The following is a 20,755-nucleotide window of genomic DNA, read 5'->3' on the forward strand; positions in this document are numbered from 1 at the left end:
TTTTGTCCTGTTCATTTTTGATAAGTTTAAGAAGAAAAAAAAAAAAGCCAGTAATACACATGATGTATTTTGCACATTTGGAGGAGGTACAGAGTCAAATGGAGTCATAAAGGTAGAAAATGTGATTAAAGTACAACTGTATGGTATTATTGCACTGTTTCTGTGCACATCAGCAAGGAGGAAAACTGTGTGTAGGGTTGTGAGGTTAAAGTGTTTAAATAGAGTAAGTGCTTGTTTGTGTTGGCGAGAATTAGGATGCTTTGTCATGCTGTGTGCGTGTGTGTGTGTGTGTGTGTGTGTGTGTGTGGGGGGGGGGGGGGGGGGGGGGGGGGTGGCAGCGCATATTGACTCACAGTTACAATAATGACTCTGGCAGTGGATGACCATGAAGAGCAGAGAGAGAGAGAGAGAGAGAGAGAGAGAGTGTGTGTGTGTGTGTGTGTGTGTGTGTGTGTGTGTGAAAGAGAGAGAGAGAGAGAGAGCAAGGGGAGAGAGGGCTGTGCTCACCATGGCATCTCCATCTCCAACTCCTCTGTCGCTCAGTGCATTCATTACGCACACACAAACACACACACAGTACAGGAGGAACAACCCTGAGGACTACAGCACCGACAGTTAAGTATGAAACAAAACACTTTGATGCAGGATGGGATCAGTTTTTTTTAGTCACATCACATTGTTTGGTCGGTGACAGATCATTTCAAACAGGTAAGTGTTTATTACTATGCTCATGTATGTGGTCTTTTTCTGTATGCTCAGCTGCGTCACATTGTGTCTTATATTCATTACTTCATTTGGTATAAAAGGAAAGTGACGTAGCAGTTTCACTTTCAGTCTTTCTTTCTTTCTTTTCTTTTTTTTTTACCTCAGTCAGTCACCTGTAGCAGCACAGTGATTCATTTATATCACATAAGGTTCCTCTCAAAGGCTTGTTTGGCTTAAGGTGGGAATACTGAAAAGGAGAAACAACTCTGCCTTGACCAACAGGAACAAGTTTGTGTTGATGTTGGGAGGAGCAAAATCAGTGATGTTCCCAGGAAGGGACCAGTATGTTTCTGAGTAACTATCTGAAGCGGTGATCTCACATACAAGCATCAGATGTTATCACCCAGTCTCATCTCAGAATTTTTTTTTTTTTTTCCACGCCACAGCTGCAACAAGATGTTTCTGTGATTTATATTCAAGGTTCAACGTCATTTTTGTGGATTCAATTATCTTGGGTATATGTCTCTCCATGTGCAATTCTTTTCTTTTCCTCTCTTCTTCTGTGCCAGGTGACCAAACCTGAATCCTGTGCAATGTATACATATGTTTGTGTGTGTGTGTGTGTGTGTGTGTGTCTGTGTGTGTGTAGGCACTCTTCTTCCTACATAACCATTAACATGCTGAGATGAATATATGTTTTATAAGCAGTATGCTGTCCCCTGGTGTTTATGTTAGTTTATCTTCAGAATGAAAAGACCAGGAAGTACTTTTCATTCCTCATCTGTCACAAGGTTGCTCTTAGAAAAAGAGTTTGAGTTGATGTCTCAGCACATGATGTGCTTAAGTGGTGACTATATCAACAATGTATGCAAATGGAGTTAGATTCATTAAGCTTTAGTTTGTCAAGTGAAACAGTGTGGATGGGTTTCCTTCATCTGGCCAAGAGCCCAGAGCCGTAATGGGACTCTGATCCTTATTACATCCTGTAGATTCCTATTACAAAAGCACTAAGAGTGCCTACCCATTTAATATGAAGCTTCTGCCAGCAGCCAGTTAGCTTAGCATAAGACCAGAAACCAAAAATGAGAGTGTATGACGCCATAGTAACATCTCCCACTGGTTTGAAAAAGACCTTTTGAAGCCTCAACTTTGTTGTTTTGGCTCTTATCATCTTGGTTTGTGGGAGTCAGAAGTACTTAAAGTAATGGAGTCTGCCTCCAGTGGCCTTATTGGGAACTCCAGCAAACAGCTTGCCCCTTCTATCCAAAGGGAACAGTATCAACCTACAGGCAACTGTAACAATCACATTAACTATGCTTTGACATGTGAGGGGCATGCACAGTGTTCATGTTTCTGCATCTATTCATACTTTATTTGCACTATACTAAAGCATCCTCTTTTTTTTAACCTGTGGTTTGACATTTTGGGAAACAAGCTTTGTCGCTTTTGTTGAAAGTTGGATACCCAGTGTCGAAGTTGCAATCTGAAGGGGAAACCTAAAACAATTGGTCGAGCTCAACCCCAGGTGTAGCTGAATCATCTTCCCCTCACTTGCTGAACTTTAATCTGATCAAACTCATCAGCCAAAACTTCAGGAATCCTAAAAGTCAGCTCTGCTTTACTTGGGTGAACAAACCTCCATGTTTGTGCAATGGTGGATCGAAAAAGCCTTTCAACCAGATGAATTCCCTCTTTCCCTCTTCTTCTCTCTGCCTCACAAGCTCATGATTGCACATGTGGGGTTATACCTGCCATTAAGGAGAATTGCTTTGCTTGCCCTAGTTGTGAACTCACTTAGGCATGCTAAGGAGCCTTCAATGTTATATGAACATGACGCTACACGGGGGGACACCAACCTTCAGAAAGAGCTCAAGGGAGCGATGCATTTAAATCATCAATATATCCTCCAGTCAGTCTCTACTGATTACTGCTCACCATGTCTGACTGACTCACTCCTGCTCTGAATCTATTGGTTACAAAATTAACAATCCACACCTTTAGAGATCCTTCCAGTCTTGATACTAAACTAAGCTAACATAATGGTCACATAGAAGGTAAATCTGGTTCAGTAAACACACTTTTTCCTTAAGAAAAATGATTTAAAATTGTCTGTCTTTTTTTTTTATTTCAAGTATCCTGATGTATATGTCAATCATTAAATAAATGTAAAACTGCTGAGGTGTTTGAGTGTGATTTCAGATGGAGGACCGAGGTGCTGATCTGCTGACGATGAGATAACGCGGGGGTTTTCCTGCTTTGCAAACGCTGTCCCTCCAAAAAAAATATCCCTCTGAACTTTATGAGGTCCTCTCTAGACTTCCTTCCACCTCTGGGTTCCTGGCTTTCGATGTAACCACCCCCTCTGCTGTCCACTTGTAGAGCAGGCCATCGTGCAGTAAGCAAACACAGGACAAGCTTAACTTCTCTAACAATTGACCAACATCTGCAATCAGTTAGCAGCATAGGGCTCAGTGTAATGATCACTTCGGTGTCCAACATGTATTGTATTACCTGTTTTCAAGCATGATGCACACTGTCTCTAGAATCTTGTTGAGTGAAAGACTGCGCTCAGAAACTGATTTCATTTGGTGACATAGATGTTTGTACCGAGTCTAGCACCATATGAAATCAGTGTTCTGGGAGGTGGATTATCAGCATGTACAGATATATGAATGAAATATGAGATGTACTTGTGATGCCAAAAACTAGGTCACATTTGTATAACTTACTGTACTCTCCTGCTTCTCTCAGTAACTGGTCACAGCTGCTGCTCTGCTTCTTGTTATTGTTTCTCCCCTCTCTGTGATTCCCATTCACCGAAACATACATTCACATGAAAATGATTTGGTGATACATTCTTAACCGATGACAGTTACTGGCCTCTTATGGATTACCATACGACTTTATAGCTTTAAAAGAACAAGGTTATACTAAGCCAGTAAAGCTGGTAATATTCAGAGAACAAAATTGGTTTTACAAGACTGACATTAGGAATGTGGTTATTTTTCCAAAAAAAATCCTGTATTTCCTTTTATTTATTGTTCAGTGAGCCACACAGAGTCACAAAGCCAGACTCAGTAATGTAATTTACACATCAATATGATTCTATCATTTGCTAAATTAGCCACCATAAGAGTTACACCAGACCCGGTAAACCTGAAGCAAAACATACTGAAGTGTAATTACAATAAAGTTGGATGATACAACAGCTACAGTATGCCTTCATGTCCTTGCATGTCTTTTGTTACAATCATCTTTACTCTGTAAACGACACATAAAAAACTGTATTTCTTCTGAGCACTCTAGGTTTTCTTCCTCCTCCTGAAGTCTGTGGACACAGAAGAATTCAATTCATTTGCCTCATTGAACCTGACTTTGTCAATAGAAATGTATTGCATAAGACCGTACATAAGAAATGTCGAAAGGCTCATGTTGTTTTAAATAATCAAGTTGTTAACATAAACTCGACTTGAGAGTATAAAAGTGCCTTCCTGACCTTGTTATCGAAAACTCCATTTAGAGGCTGTTACGACATCTTGTTTCATTACAACAGACAGCTGTTATAAAGCTGTACATATGAGTGTATTTTTTTTAACACTTAAAGTACATCTGACCCATCTTCAAAACTAAAATTGATTCTCGACGAGTGGCAGCTACTAAAAAGACCTTGAGAGCAGATTCTCTATTTAACATATCAATGCATTTGTGATGTTTTTATCATTTCCTAAATGAATGGATCCTGCTGAAAAAAACTGTTTCCCACATGACAGCACAATACTAATCTTCTGGTCCATTAGGAGCTATCTAAAAAAATGCCCTCTCTACCTTTGCTTTATGAAGACACCACAGCAGCAATATCATGCTCAATATTTTACACAACTGACAGGTATATTGATTAAAGCTTTATGGAAAGCCCTATTGAGGTGATGATGTGCATAAGAAGGACAGAGCTATAGGGTCCAAGGAGCTCATCATGTCTAGTTTGACTGATGGTTGTGTCGTCCCACATAGAGGCTCTCAAAGAGACTCACAGAGTACGAGTTCCTGGTCCTTTTGTGGTGTAACATTGCAAAAGTCTTAAGATAATATATATCATTAAACAGACAAGCCCAAAATTTGAATGGAATTATTGACTGTTTTTTTTATATCAACGTGTTTAAGATGCAGCAATTACTTTCTTCACATTGAAAAGTAAATAGTTTTTCAGTAGTGATTAAAATGTAATATGTGTGACGGAAAATATGTTGCATGGTAAATATGAGTTAATTCATTGAAGTAATTATGTAAGGTAAGATAACAGGAATACAGATTAAATGCGTTGGACCTTTTGTAATGAAATAAAGAAATAAAATAAACCATGTAGGCCCACACCTTATTACATAAAAAATGTGATTTTTATGATTTTTTTTAACAGATTAAGATTATGATGACTATGCTGATTATCATGACTTCTTATTAAAATACTTTTTATTATTAGAATTATTCTAATTGGCAGAAAAAAAATCAAACATGTGGCCTTGTTTAGAATAGACCATACCCTACAATAACAACCTACATTCAAAGCTATCTGGCCACCTCCCACATTATGGTATCCTAGCAGCGGAGCTCTGAGGCTTCTCCTGATTGGTCCATTTCCAACAATCCGCCATATTCAAACTTCCGACGTGGTGTGTGTCTGTCTGTTATCATCGATCTTCTGCTTTCTTTGTACACATCGGGTCAGTTTGCAAACGTTTTTTTCCGCTCAGCATTTAGTACACACTCGGTAAAACATATTTTAAAACGGAGCCTCCCGAATAATGGAAGAAAATGAAGTCGTTAGAGTAAGGACGGCGGAAAACAAGAAGCCGAAACTGCGTAGGATGTCATCGAGGACGTCGACTACCAGTGTCATCAGCGCCGCAGAGCCTTCTCCACAGACACTCCGGAGAAACAACTCCAAGAAGTGAGTTATTCCTGTGTGAATACAAATATATTTTTTTATGGGACTTTCTAGTCCCGCTTCGTAAATCTTGAGCACATTTCGAGCTCAGTTTGCATTGTTTTGTCAACTGCGACGACGACAATTTAGCTGGCTCTTTTTAACTGGCAAATGATGCGTTCAGGTACGCATAGGAGGCCATTGTTTTCTCAGCGTTTCTTGTAGTAAGCTCCTCTCTTGTGTGAAGCAACTGTCGAACAAATAAACTCAAGGTAAATGTTGCGACATGGCTGTTTATTAGATATTGTGTAATCCGGGATTTTACGTATTAATAAAACATGTCACAGGTAAAAGCAAACACAGGAGTAAAGATATGATCAAATGCTACTGCGACTAATACGTATTTTTCATTTTTTTTAAAATACTGTACAATTACTGAAAGCCTAAAAATATGTTATGATGCAGCCTTGAGTGTAGAAAATTAATAGAGAGTTATTCTGTTCTGTTCATTGACTTATTATTTCAGCATTTATCAATTAGTGCAGTGAGATATTCTGTATGGACCTATTGGCCAATAAGTCATTTTTATAATATCTTAAAATGTTATCCTAATTAATTGGTTTGGTATTATTTATACTATCAGTACTGGGCAACAGTAGAGCTAGCAGTTCTGCGATTTCTTGGTTTGTGTTTCAGTAAAGTCTCACTACCAGCAATAGAATAAAATGCAATGGCCTTCTTTTAAAGTCATGTGGGAGATGTATTGGTTGAAAAGTTTGACTACAAAGTTAAACCTGCACTGTGTTGACTTTGCATTTGCAGATTCTAAAAAAAATGCACTATATTCACTGTGAACTGCATCGATATCTGAAGATAGGGTTTAATTGCCAATATTTGTCTGTCTTTAATGACTACCTTCCAAGAATGTAGCAATTTATAATGACAACGTGCCAAATTAATGCATGACTCAATTAACATTAACAACATGATTATTAGCTTGGCATTATTACTCTGTTTTAACACTTACATATGTTTTAAATCTCAATGTCTGCATGCATCTTTATCATCCGTACCTTCTAATATCTTCCAACATAACTCTGTTATTCCGTTACATGACCTCAGGGCAGGAGAACAAGAAATCAGTTGTGTGGTGATGTGTTCAGCTGATCTTGGCCTTTCCCTAAGGAGACATTGTACTTTTCTGTACTCTTTTGTCACCATACCAGACTATTTTTTTTCCTGCAGCTAGACTACTAGTATGATTTTTACAAGTTACAAACTTAAGCTAAGCTTTGACCTGGCTGAGACATCTGTGACCAGAACAAAACTATAATCCATGATATTAGCAAGCTAAACTGTTCAAAATGGACATTTTCTTCCTGAGTGACCACCATCATAAGCAAGAAATAACAAAGCAGTTGTATTTCAGCTTAAGTTCAGTTGTATTTGATACCCTGACATGCTTATTGTGCTGTGTTTCATCTGCCTGTGACTTCATGGACAATTAGATTCCTTCCCTCTTTATCCATAAAAGACACATTTAATAGACATATCTTCAGCAGAGTATTTATTCCTATTTATTTATGCTTTCACTCTTCAGTCGAGTACATCTAAACTTACTGTCATTGAGCTCAACCTTTATTTCTTTTTCTCGTTAGGCCTCCACTGCAGCGAGGCAGCTCGTTCACTTTTCTCACTCCTGGGACACCTTGGGACTTCAGTTTAGTAAGTAGAAAATACAACACCTATCCATATCAGAGCACAATCATCATGAGCCATACATATGACATGTGGTTTTGAGTGTTTTAAGCTGATGGTGAAGGTAACCAGTTTGTATTTTTGTTTTGCTGCAGAAGAGAAAGCGCAAAGAGAAAGAGGATGACACAGTCAGCTTGTCCAGCTTCGACCTCAAGGTGAGAGTCAGGGCAGCTCCCAGTGAGGCCGTTGATGTTGCATGTGTAGGGTGTGTGTAGTACACAAACAAGTCCGCGCAGAAAAAAAAATCCTTAATCCTTTCATGTGACTCAGATTCTCATGCAGACAGATATTAGTGCTCTTGTGTTTTACAAGTTGAAAGCAAAAATATATCAGAAATATTTTTGAGGATTTTTTCTCAACATTCTGTTCAGTGTGATTTATGCTAATACTACATCAACAACTATTCTATAAATGATACAGAGGTATTAGTAGAGTAGCTTTTGAACAATGTTATTGGTATTTATAGTAAACTTTTTTTGTAAGGTGATCTGTATGGTTGAGCTTTGAAGAAAAACATGGTTAAAGTTTTTGGTGATGGAAAAGAACAAGTTGATGCTCAGAGGCAAATTCACCTTGTACAAAAGATTTAAGGACCTCTTATATGTGTTTGTGTAACGGAGGGACTTTAGGAATGTATTAATACAAAGAGACATTTTGGATGATTTATAACATGTTGTACAGTTTGTGCTTGAAAAATACATTTGAAGTTAATGATAATGATTTATCTTTAAACATAAAATACATTTTATTCATTGTTAAGAACATGCATAATGTATTTATATGCGTAGAAGTATTTGTATATTATTAGCCGATGTGTTGAGGAAAGTGACCTTAGAGTGTATAACCGTGAGGTTTAAGGGAAGGTTCAAAGCCACTGTTGACATAGTGCACTTTTTGTTTGCATTTACTGTGCAGACATACTGTTTCATAAAAAAAACTTCAGCTTGTTACAATAGAGTTGCACTTTAGACAATTTGCGTCCTTCATTTCCAGGAACCCAGTAACAAGCGTGTTCGACCTCTGGCGAAAGTTTCATCCCTTGTCAACTTGATTTCTCCGTCCAAGAATGGAGCTGTGCGGCGCTTTGGTCAGACCATCCAGGTAGATGTCGTACACTACTGTCCCTCTCTCTACAAAAGTACCAGTGTTTACATTTAAACAAGTATATTCTATGTCTGACTGTGAAATACATTTTTCCCTAGTCAATGTCCCAACGTAGTGACAGCAAGTCACCAGGGATGTCCCTCAAAGCCAGCAGCAAGGCAACAGGTCCCACTCCCACTAAGCGCAGAAACAGCACACTGTGGTCGGAGACACTTGACGTCCATCAGAAGAACGCATTCTCCACTAAAGAGATAAAGAGACAAGAGGTATTTGCAGATTAACACTTTGTGAAGTCTAGAGCACTCTAAAGTTCACAGAGCAGAAGAGTAACTCATCCAGCCGCTGTTTTTTTTTTTGTGATTCTTCTCCAGGCGATTCATGAGCTCTACAGAGGAGAGCAGGATCTCATCGAGGATCTCCAACTTGCTCGAAAGGTACAAACATTTCTTTAAAAATGTAATATATAAATCCAAACATTTGAGAACCCTTTTTTTTTTTTTTTGTACTCACACTGCGCTTTTATCCTCATTTTCAGGCATACCATGATCCCATGCTCAAACTCAACATCATGACTGAAGGGGAACTAGCTCACATATTTGGGGACCTGGACGCATACATTCCCTTACACGAGGGTAAGTTACTCCTACCTATTCCTTTACTGCCCATGTTTTAACAAGAGAGTTTCTGACCATTTGTGGTCTTTCATGTGCAGAGTTATTGATGAAACTGACGGTGGGAACTGGCCCCGATGGAACAGTAGCTGAGATTGGACAGATAGTTATAGACTGGGTATGTATAAATATATGTTTTGTTTTTGCCATATCCGCATTACCGGTATCCCTACATCAATAAGAGCATGTCAAATAAGTAACCTTTACTGTTTCTTCTCAGCTGCCCGGTCTGAACGCTTACAAAAACTACTGCAGCAACCAGCTTGCAGCTAAAGCTCTGCTGGACCAGAAGAAGCAGGACAAGCTCGTGCAGGATTACCTGCAGCGCTGTCTGGAGTCGCCTTTCAGCAGGAAGCTGGACCTCTGGAGTTTCCTGGACATCCCACGCTCACGGCTTGTGAAATACCCGCTGTTGCTGCGGGAGATCCTCAGACACACTCCTCCCGATCACCCAGATGTAGCTAGTCTGGAGAGAGCGGTGTGTTATCCATATAACATTTGTAATCACAGTGATGTAGCCTGCATACAGTTATTAAATCTTATGAATAACTTTGCTTTATTTGATTGATTATTCAGTCTTGTTTTTTTTTTTTACCCCAAATTTCTAACTGATAGGTCTCTCTTTAATCATCTAGATCACTATCATCCAGGAGATTCTGTCTGGTATCAACATCAGGAAAGGGGAGTCTGAGTGCCAGTATTATATAGACAAACTGGAGTATCTGGATGAAAAGCAGCGGGACCCTCTTATAGACAACTGTAAGATACTTCTGTGCCATGGAGAGCTGCGGAACAAGAGTGGCTCGGTAAGAGAATTAGGATTACCCTTTATTGTTACCTTCTACACACATGTTTTTAGTCTTCTATTAAAACAAATGTCTGTGTTCCTTCACAGAGGCTGCACGTGTTTCTGTTCTCTGAGCTCCTGGTTCTGACCCGACCGGTCACTCGCAACGAGAGGAGCTGCTTCCAGGTGTACCGACAGCCCATCCCAGTTCGAGACATGTCTCTGGAGGACCTTCAGGATGGAGAGATCCGTATGGGAGGGTCCTTCAGAGGGGCTTTCACCAATGGAGAGAAAGGTAGGTTGAGTTGAGTAGCACTACACCTGCTGGTGTATCTTCTTCAGTGACTAATTTTCCCTGAGGCATATTTTTTCTTTCAGTCTTTTCTCTAATTATTCAACACTAAAGATGCCAAACATTGGCTGATATCGACTTCCTGGATTTCTTTCACAAAAGAAAATCAATTTTGTCGGTTTTGACTGATGATCAGACAATTTAAAGACGATACATCAGACTAGGGGATTTTCTTTTGTCTGACCTATATAACAATTGATTAAATAATTAACAGAATAATCCTTAATGAAGATAACTTTTAAAGTATGTTCTGAATTATCTACAAACTAGATTTTCTATGTATGTCAACATTTTCACCACACGTCTTTTACTTTTTCTTTACTCGCCCTGAGCCATTAGAGGAGGAGTACTGCAGGAATTATTATTTAAGAATGGACCTAAACTTTTACTGTTGTACATTAGATTATTTGACGTATTGAACATTTTACGATAACATTACATGATTTGTTTCCAAATGTTTGACTGACATTGTGAATTTTACTAAAGTTAAGACTTGATTCACAATACAGTGTCAATGTAAGTTCACTCCAGACATCAGAATCACAAAGATTTTGATGCCATTTAAAGTGATTTACAGTTCATAAACAAAGAGAAAAAAAGGCTCTTCTCCATTTGTGCTCTGTATTTTGTGTATATTAAATGAACTTTTACAACAGCGTGGTGTCACATTTGCCCTTTTAACTTAGCAATCGCACAATTTGTTTTATTTTTTTATAGCAGCACAGATGTTAACGTTGTAAGAGATTTTTCTGCAAACTATTTTCTGCATTACTTATTCAGAATGATGTTTCAGAAAGATGTCCATCCTAAAATTACTAGTCAACAACTTTAAGAGATTCAGTTTAATATGAATACCAAGAAGTAGTTGTTCATCACACATGAGACCCTTTTCACACATTTGATCCATTGTTACATCTGTGCATTATTTCAGGTAGTGGGGTTGGGTAGTGGTTGGGTTCCTTAGCTGGGCTTCCTGGTTCAAATTCCTGTTTCGGGGGAACACCAAACTTTGGAGGAAGTGATATAACCTTAGATTTGTATCTCCTGTTTTTTGCTGCTATAGATAATCCTGTTAACTGTGTTTATTTTCTTTCTAGCCAAGAACATGTTTCGTGTCTGCTCTCTGGATCCCTCCCATGGTCAGTCTCACACCCTGCATGCTAACGATGTCTACCACAAGCAGCAATGGCTCAACTCCCTACGCACTGCCATGGCCCAAATACAGCGAGCTCCAACCACAGATCAACAGGGAGAAAATGTCCAAGCCAAGCGTCGCTCTTCTATTATCTCTGCCCCCATCTGTGACGGGGAGACAGATGAGAACTGTCCGCCTGTCTCAGGCCCTAAACTCAGGCGGCAGGCACTCTCCAAAACCAGACTGGACAAGAAGTTTCAGGGCTCGCTAAAGAGGAAGGAGACTGGTGTGTAGACATTTAACCCGAAACAAGGCGTTATTCTTAGACATGTGTCCTAGTTGTTCCTGCTACATTTTCATGCAACTAACCACTATTTGTATGCTTTTACTTTGTCCTTTTAGCTGCACTGACAAACATTATCAATCATTTCCGTCCAATATCCATCGAATTTGAGTCTTTAAAAAGTGTAATTAGTTTACAAAACAAATGACAGTGTGGCTGAAATGTATGTTTACACCTGATAACTTTGTGTGGAAGTAGGGATTTATGTGTCTGCCTAGGTTTCAAATAAACTTTGTACCGCTTGTTTTTCCAATGTCATGACTTTTAAACTTTCAGTGTTTTTATCTAAATGTCAGGACATCCGTGTTATAGGCAGAATGTGTGCAGTTGTAAGTGTTAACTGTGTCAATATAAGGGATCAAGAAGTTGTGATAACCTCAGGTGTCAGTGTCAATAGTGGAAGATTTATCAGACAACGTTTGATACGATGTAAAAGAACACCGCTAAGAACACTGACCATGGATACTCTAAAGTGGAAAACAATTCTCTGGGGGAAAAATATGTAATGAATCTGTGTATTGAGTAAGAGTTGTCCATTGGGGAACAAATAAAACCCTAAGTTTGTACAATTGTGTGAGTCCTGACTGACTAACTGATTGTATGTTATGCAACACTACCATCAGCTCAGTTGTACTTTAACCCATCAGTCACTTCCTTTTACTGTTGACAGATCTGCCCAGCAGTTCATTGCAACACTTATCAGGCAAACAAAAGCAAAGGAAAACTCTGCTTCTTTCAATTTATAACTCATTCATTTAGTTTTATGACATTATTATCCTCAAACTAGCACAACTGAAGACAGTAAACTTTTTCAAGGTTGTGATTTTGAAACAATCACTTCACTAGTTAAGATTTTTGCTACATCAGAAGCAGTCTATACTTTAACCTCCCACCTCTGGTTACCTTTGTAAAATACTGATGACCTTTGACATTCAATACATTGAATACAGAAGGAGGGTCAACAGAATGATTTGCATTAACATTGCTTCATCTTTATTTGTGCTTAGCTAGATTTAAATGAGGAAAATACACCCAACATATCATGACTTGTGTTTCTTTAGTGTTTTTACTCTGATGATTATCAGTGGTTGGTGTGTGAAAGTGTCATGCTGGAACCGCAGATAAGTAAAGAAGTGATACTTTATCAGGCTGGAATCCTTACACGAGTTCAGAGTTTTTGAAAAATGAAACTGAACAAAGAGGAAGTAACTTTTGAATTTAGCCCTGCAGCTGAATAGACTTCCTCGGGGTGTGAACATCTCAGAGAACATGGCGGGTGGCTCCCTGTGACAGTTTGACTCATCCACGTCATCAGACAGTAACATAACGGGTGCGTGTTCTTGAAACAAGATCACGAACACGTAGCTCCAACAGACAAGGTTTTTTTTTTTTTTTTTTACGAGACCTACCAAAGCCAAGCTAGACACCGTGCGAATATAGTTGTGGACTTCAAGGGGCCTCTCTGTCAGTGTCAGTAGTTTAACCTGCGGTATTTATAGCTCTCTGTGGGCAAACCGCACTAGAAGGAGTAGCTTCTCAACTTTGCTGACACCATCTTCCTTAAATAGCAGCTGAAGTCAGGCACTGTCGAATGTGTTGGTAACAGCTGCAAATTTCTGTTGAGCATCTAATCTTTCATTTCTTTTCCACCACACCTTTACCCTTTCTCTTTTTCGTTGAAGGTTAGCTCGTTGCCAACCTCTTCTAGAGGTGATCAGTGGAGGCAGCTTTATCTCTGAAAACACATTTAAGGCAAACCATTTCTGGATTATTTCTGTCCGCTTATTACTAAATAATTGTCCACAACATCAATTTGTTGAAGCTCCTTACTACTTTTTGAATCACCTCAGTTTGATGCAATTCCTGCCATAATGTCTGCTGTCTGGAACAAACTGTGTCCTGGTTTTGTTTGATGATTGGTGGATATCGTAATATTTACAGTCTATGGTGGATACCAATGAACTTTGTAGGCCAACAACTAAACCTTTCATATGCATATTGTACATTCAAAACCATGCCCAAAACGACCACATTCATTCCCCACAGTAAATACTGTGATGGTTTTTATATCAGTAATAACCACTGACTAGACAATCTAGTAAGAAATGGTGTAAACTGTGGCAAGCAGATTTAATATAGACTGGATTTACATATCCAATATCTCTAACCCAGTTCTTCCTCGTCAAAATGAGCATTTCAGATATCAACAACGTTATTCCAACAAGGGGAAATGCTTCAATGTTTTGTCCTTCATGTAATTTTTGGATATATTTAGAATTGAATTAAAGTTATGATAAAAACATTGACTAAACAAGGCCTGTTTAGGAAGCCACGGGTCGGATTCGAGCCTGGGCCGCCCGTTTGGAGGACTTTAGCCTCTGTACATGGGACCTGCGCATTAACCACTACACTACTGGCGCCCCGTTCCTTTGAATCTTTTCTTATTCTCTGACGTTGGGCTACAAACCTGAACGGCTGAATATGTAAATGTATGGCTGATTCATTTAAAATGTGAGGTATAAGCAAAATGGAATTAAAGTTTGGTATTATAAAAGCAGAAACTCAGTTGTTGTCCTTTTTTTATGTTGGAATAAAGGTATGATTGTTAGAAAACCTCAAAATTGTGTTTTGATGTTTCACTGATTTACACAGATGACGTGGGCCTGCTTAAAAATAGTCTATTCAAATATCTGACCAATCACTGTTCTTGTTCCATAAAGTAAAAAAGAGGTTTCAGACATTTTACATCTGATACCAGTCAAACCTGCTTTGTTTGATGCAGAGCCTCGTGTTCAGACATGTTCTTTCTTTGTTGAAAGTTGGACAAAAAGATTGCTTTTGTTATCTCTGCTTGGCTGTGGCTCTTTTGTTCTATCAGACTGCGGCTGCAGACTGTCATGAACAAATCCTCAAATATTTTGGGGAAAAAATGACTTTTTCATGAAGTTCAGGTACAACAGAAGACAAATCTTTTCAAACAGTCCCGTTTATTTACACTAATGTCATAGAGGTAGAACCATCTGTATTATTTACAAATGTACATCAATAGTTACAGAAAATATACAAATACGAAGTCCTTGTAATCAGACTACTTTGTGGTCCCTTTGGGTTCAACAAACTGTTACAAACATTGTACATTCACACGTATTCATTATGAGCAAGCATGCTTCTAGATGTTAATACTGACTTAAAACTCCAGAGGGATTCAAAGTGATCTGTGGTGAAGCTCATGCCTCCAGAAAATCAACAGTTAAAGGCTCTGATACAGCTGGCAGTTATACGAGTACATTCAGCTCCATGTAGTATTTCTGCATCCGTTGGATAAAGCTGATAGTTCCCAGCTGATATTCCCACTTGCAATTTGAATGTCACTACATCTATGCAGGAAAACATGGATTCCAGCAGCAAGGTACTGTTTGCAGGACCTCATTCCAACACAACAGCAAACAATCTGACAGAGCAGTACGTTCTAAAATAAACAGGAGGAGTAAGTTGCTCCCAAAGACTATTTATCAAAGACAAGCTGAATAAAATGGCAACTTCAAAGTCCAGACATCACTCTTGGAAAGTTAATTCTGATCTGTTCATGGTGTGACGCTTCAGTCCGATGACGCAGGTGCGTTTATATTTGTGCTCATTGGCCAAATGGATCTCGCTGAAATTTTGTGACTTGGAATTTAAAACTTGAATTAAATTCCTTTACACTTTTCCTCTCCAAGGTTGTTTTTTTATGAGTTCCGAGTAAAATGGTTTGCAGCAAAACGAAGAAGATAAAAGCGTGATTTTCCCGTGTGTAGCAGAGTTTAAGTAAATGAAGAGACTGTGGACAAAATTAGAGGTAAATATTGGACTAAACTTTCTTATAGTCATTCATTTCCTTGTGTCCATAATCAGAACTCACTAGGAATTCTTGTGTTACTCTGTGTCTGCTGAACCTGTGTGTAGGCAGGCGTTTACTTAAAGATTACCCCCAACCTGTCTGAACATTCATGATCATTTGATCAGTGTATCCACGGCTCACTGCTGACTGCTGTTAATTTATAGTCCGACGGTAATTCTCCTTGTTAACGCTCTGTTGTTTGTTCTTCATGTGAAACTTTTCATGCTGCTGATTTTGTTTTTTCATAGTGAAAATGTTCCTGGTAAAACAAAGGTTAAATAAAACAATAAAATAAAAGCAGATGTTTTCATATGCTGGTTATCTTGCGGTTCCTAAACAGATTGTGCTCTTGCGATGGATAACTGTGTTATCATTTTAATTTTGACATTTTCTCTGTACGCTACTGGTTTGGTGGTGCCATCTGTGCAGCACGTCTACCAAATTGGAAATCTCGTTGTGACTTAGCAGAAAAGGGATCCAGCAGAGAGCCAGAAGACACTCTTTTTTTTTTTAAATGTGCAAAGTGCTGCATCGTAAGTTCCTGAAATTAAATGTCAATTACTGGAGGTGGTATGTAAGAAAGAAAACGTATGATGCTATTGGGCAGGTCCAGCTTGGAAACGACTTGCTGAGCTCTTGTTCCGAGGGACTCTCTCAAAGCCAGTCTGCTGATCTGCTGCAGACTGAGGGGCGTATCTGAGAAATACAAAACAGAAACGACTGTTTATCTGTGCTCTTAGATGATCTTTCACACAGGTGAATTAAATGCTGCACGCTCTAAATAAACAAACTTACTCTCATAGAACTCCAGGCAAAGGTGAGAGGGAGACCCCAGGCCGGTGTAGTGGATTGGTTTTTTGTCCAGGTTATCCCTGGCGTATAAATTCCCCCCAAACTCCACAAGAAGATCAATCAAGTCCACATTCTTCATTTTAGCTGCATGATGAAGGGCCGTCTCATGGAACTTGGCAGCATTCACATTTGCCCCTTAGACAAAGAAAAACAAAACAAAATTGTTAGCAGTTATCTCTAAAAAAAAAAAAAGATTTATATCTTCCTCATAGATGAACAAGTCAATAACCTGTGTGGCATTAATCCTAAACCAATGTGTAACCAATTGTAACTCTAACTAAATAAACCTCACCTTAGAATAAAATCAATAAATCTTTAGTCACTGCAGAGTTGTTTTTCTGTTATTCAGTAAAACAATCATCTTAACTCGCAGTCCAAAGAAAGAAAGAAAGTAAAAGCTGCATCTTACTTGAAGTAAATAATATAAATCCAACAATAGTCAGAACTTTAGAGTCACATTAAACTGGTTAATTAACAACGTAGAAGGTCTGACACAAACATATTGTGGCAATTCATGTAAGCCACTGCTTACATCAGAAGGCACAGAAGGAAATCACCTGAATTGAGGAGAACTTTGGCGCAGTCATAATGTTGCCTGGCACATGCTACATGGAGCGGTGTGCCGTAGTGACAGTCATGAGCCTCCATGAAAGCTCCTTGATCAATCATGAGCTGAACACATTCTGAATTACCTATTGGGAGAAAGAAAAAGAAGGAGAAACATGTATGTCTCTTCAGAACTCTACAATTCACTTAGCAATGTACATCAGAGACTAAGTACAACACTAATCCATCATACACCACCACTGAAGCAATGCATGGTTGAGTGTCTTGCCCAAGGACACATTGGACATGTTGCCCAGCAGGGGATTGAACTCTTGACCTTTTGTTTGAAAGGTGTTGACTCTACCAACTAAGCCACAGCCACCCCTAACTAAGTTAAAGTTGAAATTAAATGGCCTTATTAGAGCATCAAGCGCCTATATGTTCGTATATTTCCTAGTGTAAGACCATATGTGGATGGGGCATGAAATTCTGGAATAATATGTTTTGAGTGCTGAAAAGTGGGCAAACCACAGGTGAGATACATTGATGTGTTAGTAGTATCCCTAAGTTAAAAGAGAGACACAGCCCCTTGTGTGCTCCTTGTTGATTCAGAAGCATATCATGTTTTATAATCTAAAGCTGTCACGGATCCCTCGTTCCTTACAGTTAAATACACTCGGGCAAGTGACAACCAGTATTCCTTGGGAAACAAAAAAATTGAGGTTGGAAACAAATGTAAACACAAAATGTTCCAATGCTGTTACTTGTTAGCCAACTGATGAAGCTATGTTCTGCTCGTCTCTTTGAGCTTTGTGAAACCAAAAGTGAATGACTTCAATCAAATTTAATGAGACTGGGTGTGGGGATATTATTGGTTAAAAGAAATCTAGGAGCTGTTGTAGACATATAGCAAGAAAGCATAGATCTTGATGTATTTCCATGAAAGACTCAAATTAAATGATTGATTTTCTTTATTTTTTTGACATGTATTAGTAAATAAGTGCAAAAAAGGAATAATAGTATCAAAGGGACACAAATAAATATATATTCATTAACATCCTCCTGCAGCTCAGTTAATTTTTAAAGCATGGCCTGGAAACAAATTTCAAAAAAATTTGCAGAGCATCACCAAAGCTGTTGTTCAGTTTGAAAAGACTTTGGCTGCAGTTTCCCTTTTGAGCTTTCTCCAAACTAAACCTATCTGGTCTCAGAACAATACTGCAATCGACTGATTGTGTTCCCCTGCCTTAGTAAGCAAAGCCAGAACCATTTTGTCACAATGTCTCAAAGGTATTTTATTGTGAAACTTGAGAAGTTTTCCACTAATAACCAAGCGCTCTCGTAACACATTGAGCTTCTGCTGGTTAATGATTCCCAATGAGTTACAAAATAAGTCAAATTAGCCATGTGCAAAATGTTCTCTGTGCTATTTAGGAAGAAAACTGAGGAACTAGGTGATATGAAGGCCCCATCAGCTATGAACAAAAACACAATGTGGAATCAGGCTTGGCAGTGCAGAACTGATGAAGCAAAGATGTCTTGATTGATGGATACATAGCTCGAAACACATTCTTGTACGATGTTGTATGTGCTGTAATGAGACGCACCTCCCATGCAAGCCTCATGAAGCGGCGAAAAGGTAAACAGTGGAGGATTCACTGTTGCGCCATACTCCAACAGCAATTTCACACACTCCAGGCTACCTGCTGCACAGGCATCACACAGCGGAGTGCTGCCGTCGATATTACGAGCATCCACCTGGGCAGCACGGAGGACAAAAATACACCAATTAGTCAAAAATGCACAAATGGAGAACGCTATCAACTTCTTGTGCTGCATTTCTTTGTGTCACCATCTCACCTGTGCACCAGCATCCAGCAGCAGTCTGACACATTGGGTCTGTCCTTGTATACATGCCTCATGCAGAGGGGTGATGGAGTCCACTGCCACGATGTTAACTGCTGCACCTCCCTCGATTAACTGCTGCAGCTGGAGGGCTCGGCCCTGTGCAGCAGCCTCATGCACTGCAGACCGGTCGGTCCAGAATCCAAGACCATGAGCTAGTAAACATGTGAACATCAAAGTAATACTGAGTCTGTCTGCTCATAAATGGTAATGGGTGTGGTTGAATTCAGATGAACCAAGTTATTCTCACGCGTTCAATTGTAGGATATAGTTATTTTTAAACAAGCATAGCTGTGATTTTTGTGACTTAAACAAATGAAGTTATATTTTTTGACTTTGTCTCTGATTGTCTTAGGCACTAAAGAAAACAACGGACCTGAAGTGTGGTAGTAGTTGTGTAGACTCTATTACATTAAAGATGAACTTATTAACAGAAAGTAAGTAGGCAAAATCTATAGACTTTAAAAACGCACAGTGACAAAGTGCTTCAAAAAATAAAAACAAACAAATCATACAGTGAGAAAAATGTACAGAAATAAATAATAGTGGACCCCTCTCAAGAACAAGCAATAATCCTGAATAAGTGTACCAACAGAATCCCTCTTTCAGAAGGAATGTTTCAGATAACAAGCTGCTTCTCATGGTGTCAATTCATGCTCGGAAACTGGATAATTAAAGCTTCATAAAAGCCAAGCCGATTGTCAGATTGGTTTCCTTTCAACAATCCATTGCTGTTGCACAAACTCGCACCTTTTGCTGCTTTGCTGAGCCCACTAACGAGCTTAAAGCTTGCAATCACGCTCTCTCACTAACTTAGCCCTGTTTAGAAACCATGCTATCTTCTTTTGACCTGGCTTTAATGTTACGTCTGTTGCCAGCTGCTCAAAGTGAAAAGAAAAGCAAATGCAGTTGTAGACACCAACCCCCCCACCCCCTATCAGTCTACCTCATCATTCGTTAAGCAAGACCCGGAATAACCGACTCTATGTTTCTGTTATTCAGTGACTGTAAGCTACTTACCTATTTCTCCGTACAGGGACGGCCTGGCACGGGTTATCTCCATTTCATGTTAACGTTTGCTCCTTTTGTAGACCACGACGATTCAGACAAACAAGTGGTTCATTTTGAAGCTAAAGGTTACAGTAAGATAGGGCTGCATTATTACACGAATCACGCTGAGGAGAAGCAGGAGAGCACAGGGCTAAGTGAAAGCGACCTGTCCACACGTAAACAATGGCATTATGGGTAATGTAGTCAGCTGACCTACAGCAGCAACGTGAAAAACATTAGTTTATGGGTAAAAACCATAGGTAAAAAGCATAAAAGGTTAATATTTTTTTTTAAGATCATGTAAGTTATTGAACTATTTTTTTTTTTAAGAAATATAACTATGTGTTTTGATTTTTTTTTTCAACATATTTTTATTAAAGCAAGTTCAAAACATACAGTTCAATTAGGATGAACTATTTGTTTTTGTCTGCATTTTAAACATTTTTTATGAGCTCTGAGCTGAAGAACCACTAAGCATAATGAGTTTGTTCTCTTTCTAACAAGTTATCTATTAAAAATACATTTAAACTCAACCAGCATGATCAAAAATTGCATAGAAAACGACATTTCTAAATATGCAGGTTAGAATTATTTGTGTGTGATCCCTGTTTGTGTTTTGATAAAAGCTTGTTATTATATTTCTGGCTTACATTAATCATGCTAATCATTGGTGTGTAGTGCATTGTGCACATTGGATATTTCAGTGGTTCTGCTATTTGTTGTTAGGAATCTGCTTTCATTATCAG

The 20,755-nt window shown here is 38.9% G+C and overlaps 2 protein-coding genes across 2 annotated transcripts; one reads left to right on the forward strand and one right to left on the reverse strand.

Annotated features, from left to right (window-relative positions):
- Positions 1-5,346: 5,346 nt before the first annotated feature.
- Positions 5,347-12,022, forward strand: LOC110003826 (neuroepithelial cell-transforming gene 1 protein). Its single transcript, XM_020659394.3, has 12 exons — positions 5,347-5,650; positions 7,285-7,351; positions 7,480-7,539; positions 8,378-8,485; positions 8,587-8,754; positions 8,860-8,922; positions 9,024-9,120; positions 9,201-9,277; positions 9,380-9,637; positions 9,795-9,965; positions 10,055-10,241; positions 11,396-12,022. The coding sequence occupies exons 1-12, from the start codon at positions 5,505-5,507 to the stop codon at positions 11,725-11,727; spliced, it is 1,734 nt and encodes a 577-aa protein (XP_020515050.2). The 5' UTR covers positions 5,347-5,504; the 3' UTR covers positions 11,728-12,022.
- Positions 12,023-14,742: 2,720 nt separating this feature from the next.
- Positions 14,743-20,208, reverse strand: LOC110002574 (ankyrin repeat and SOCS box protein 13). Its single transcript, XM_020658202.3, has 6 exons — positions 19,980-20,208; positions 18,915-19,114; positions 18,662-18,812; positions 17,066-17,200; positions 16,452-16,643; positions 14,743-16,352 (listed from the first exon to the last, which is right to left on the reverse strand). The coding sequence occupies exons 1-6, from the start codon at positions 20,020-20,022 to the stop codon at positions 16,204-16,206; spliced, it is 870 nt and encodes a 289-aa protein (XP_020513858.1). The 5' UTR covers positions 20,023-20,208; the 3' UTR covers positions 14,743-16,203.
- Positions 20,209-20,755: the final 547 nt, after the last annotated feature.

Source organism: Labrus bergylta, chromosome 7, assembly GCF_963930695.1.
Source record: "Labrus bergylta chromosome 7, fLabBer1.1, whole genome shotgun sequence".
NCBI lineage: Eukaryota > Metazoa > Chordata > Actinopteri > Labriformes > Labridae > Labrus > Labrus bergylta.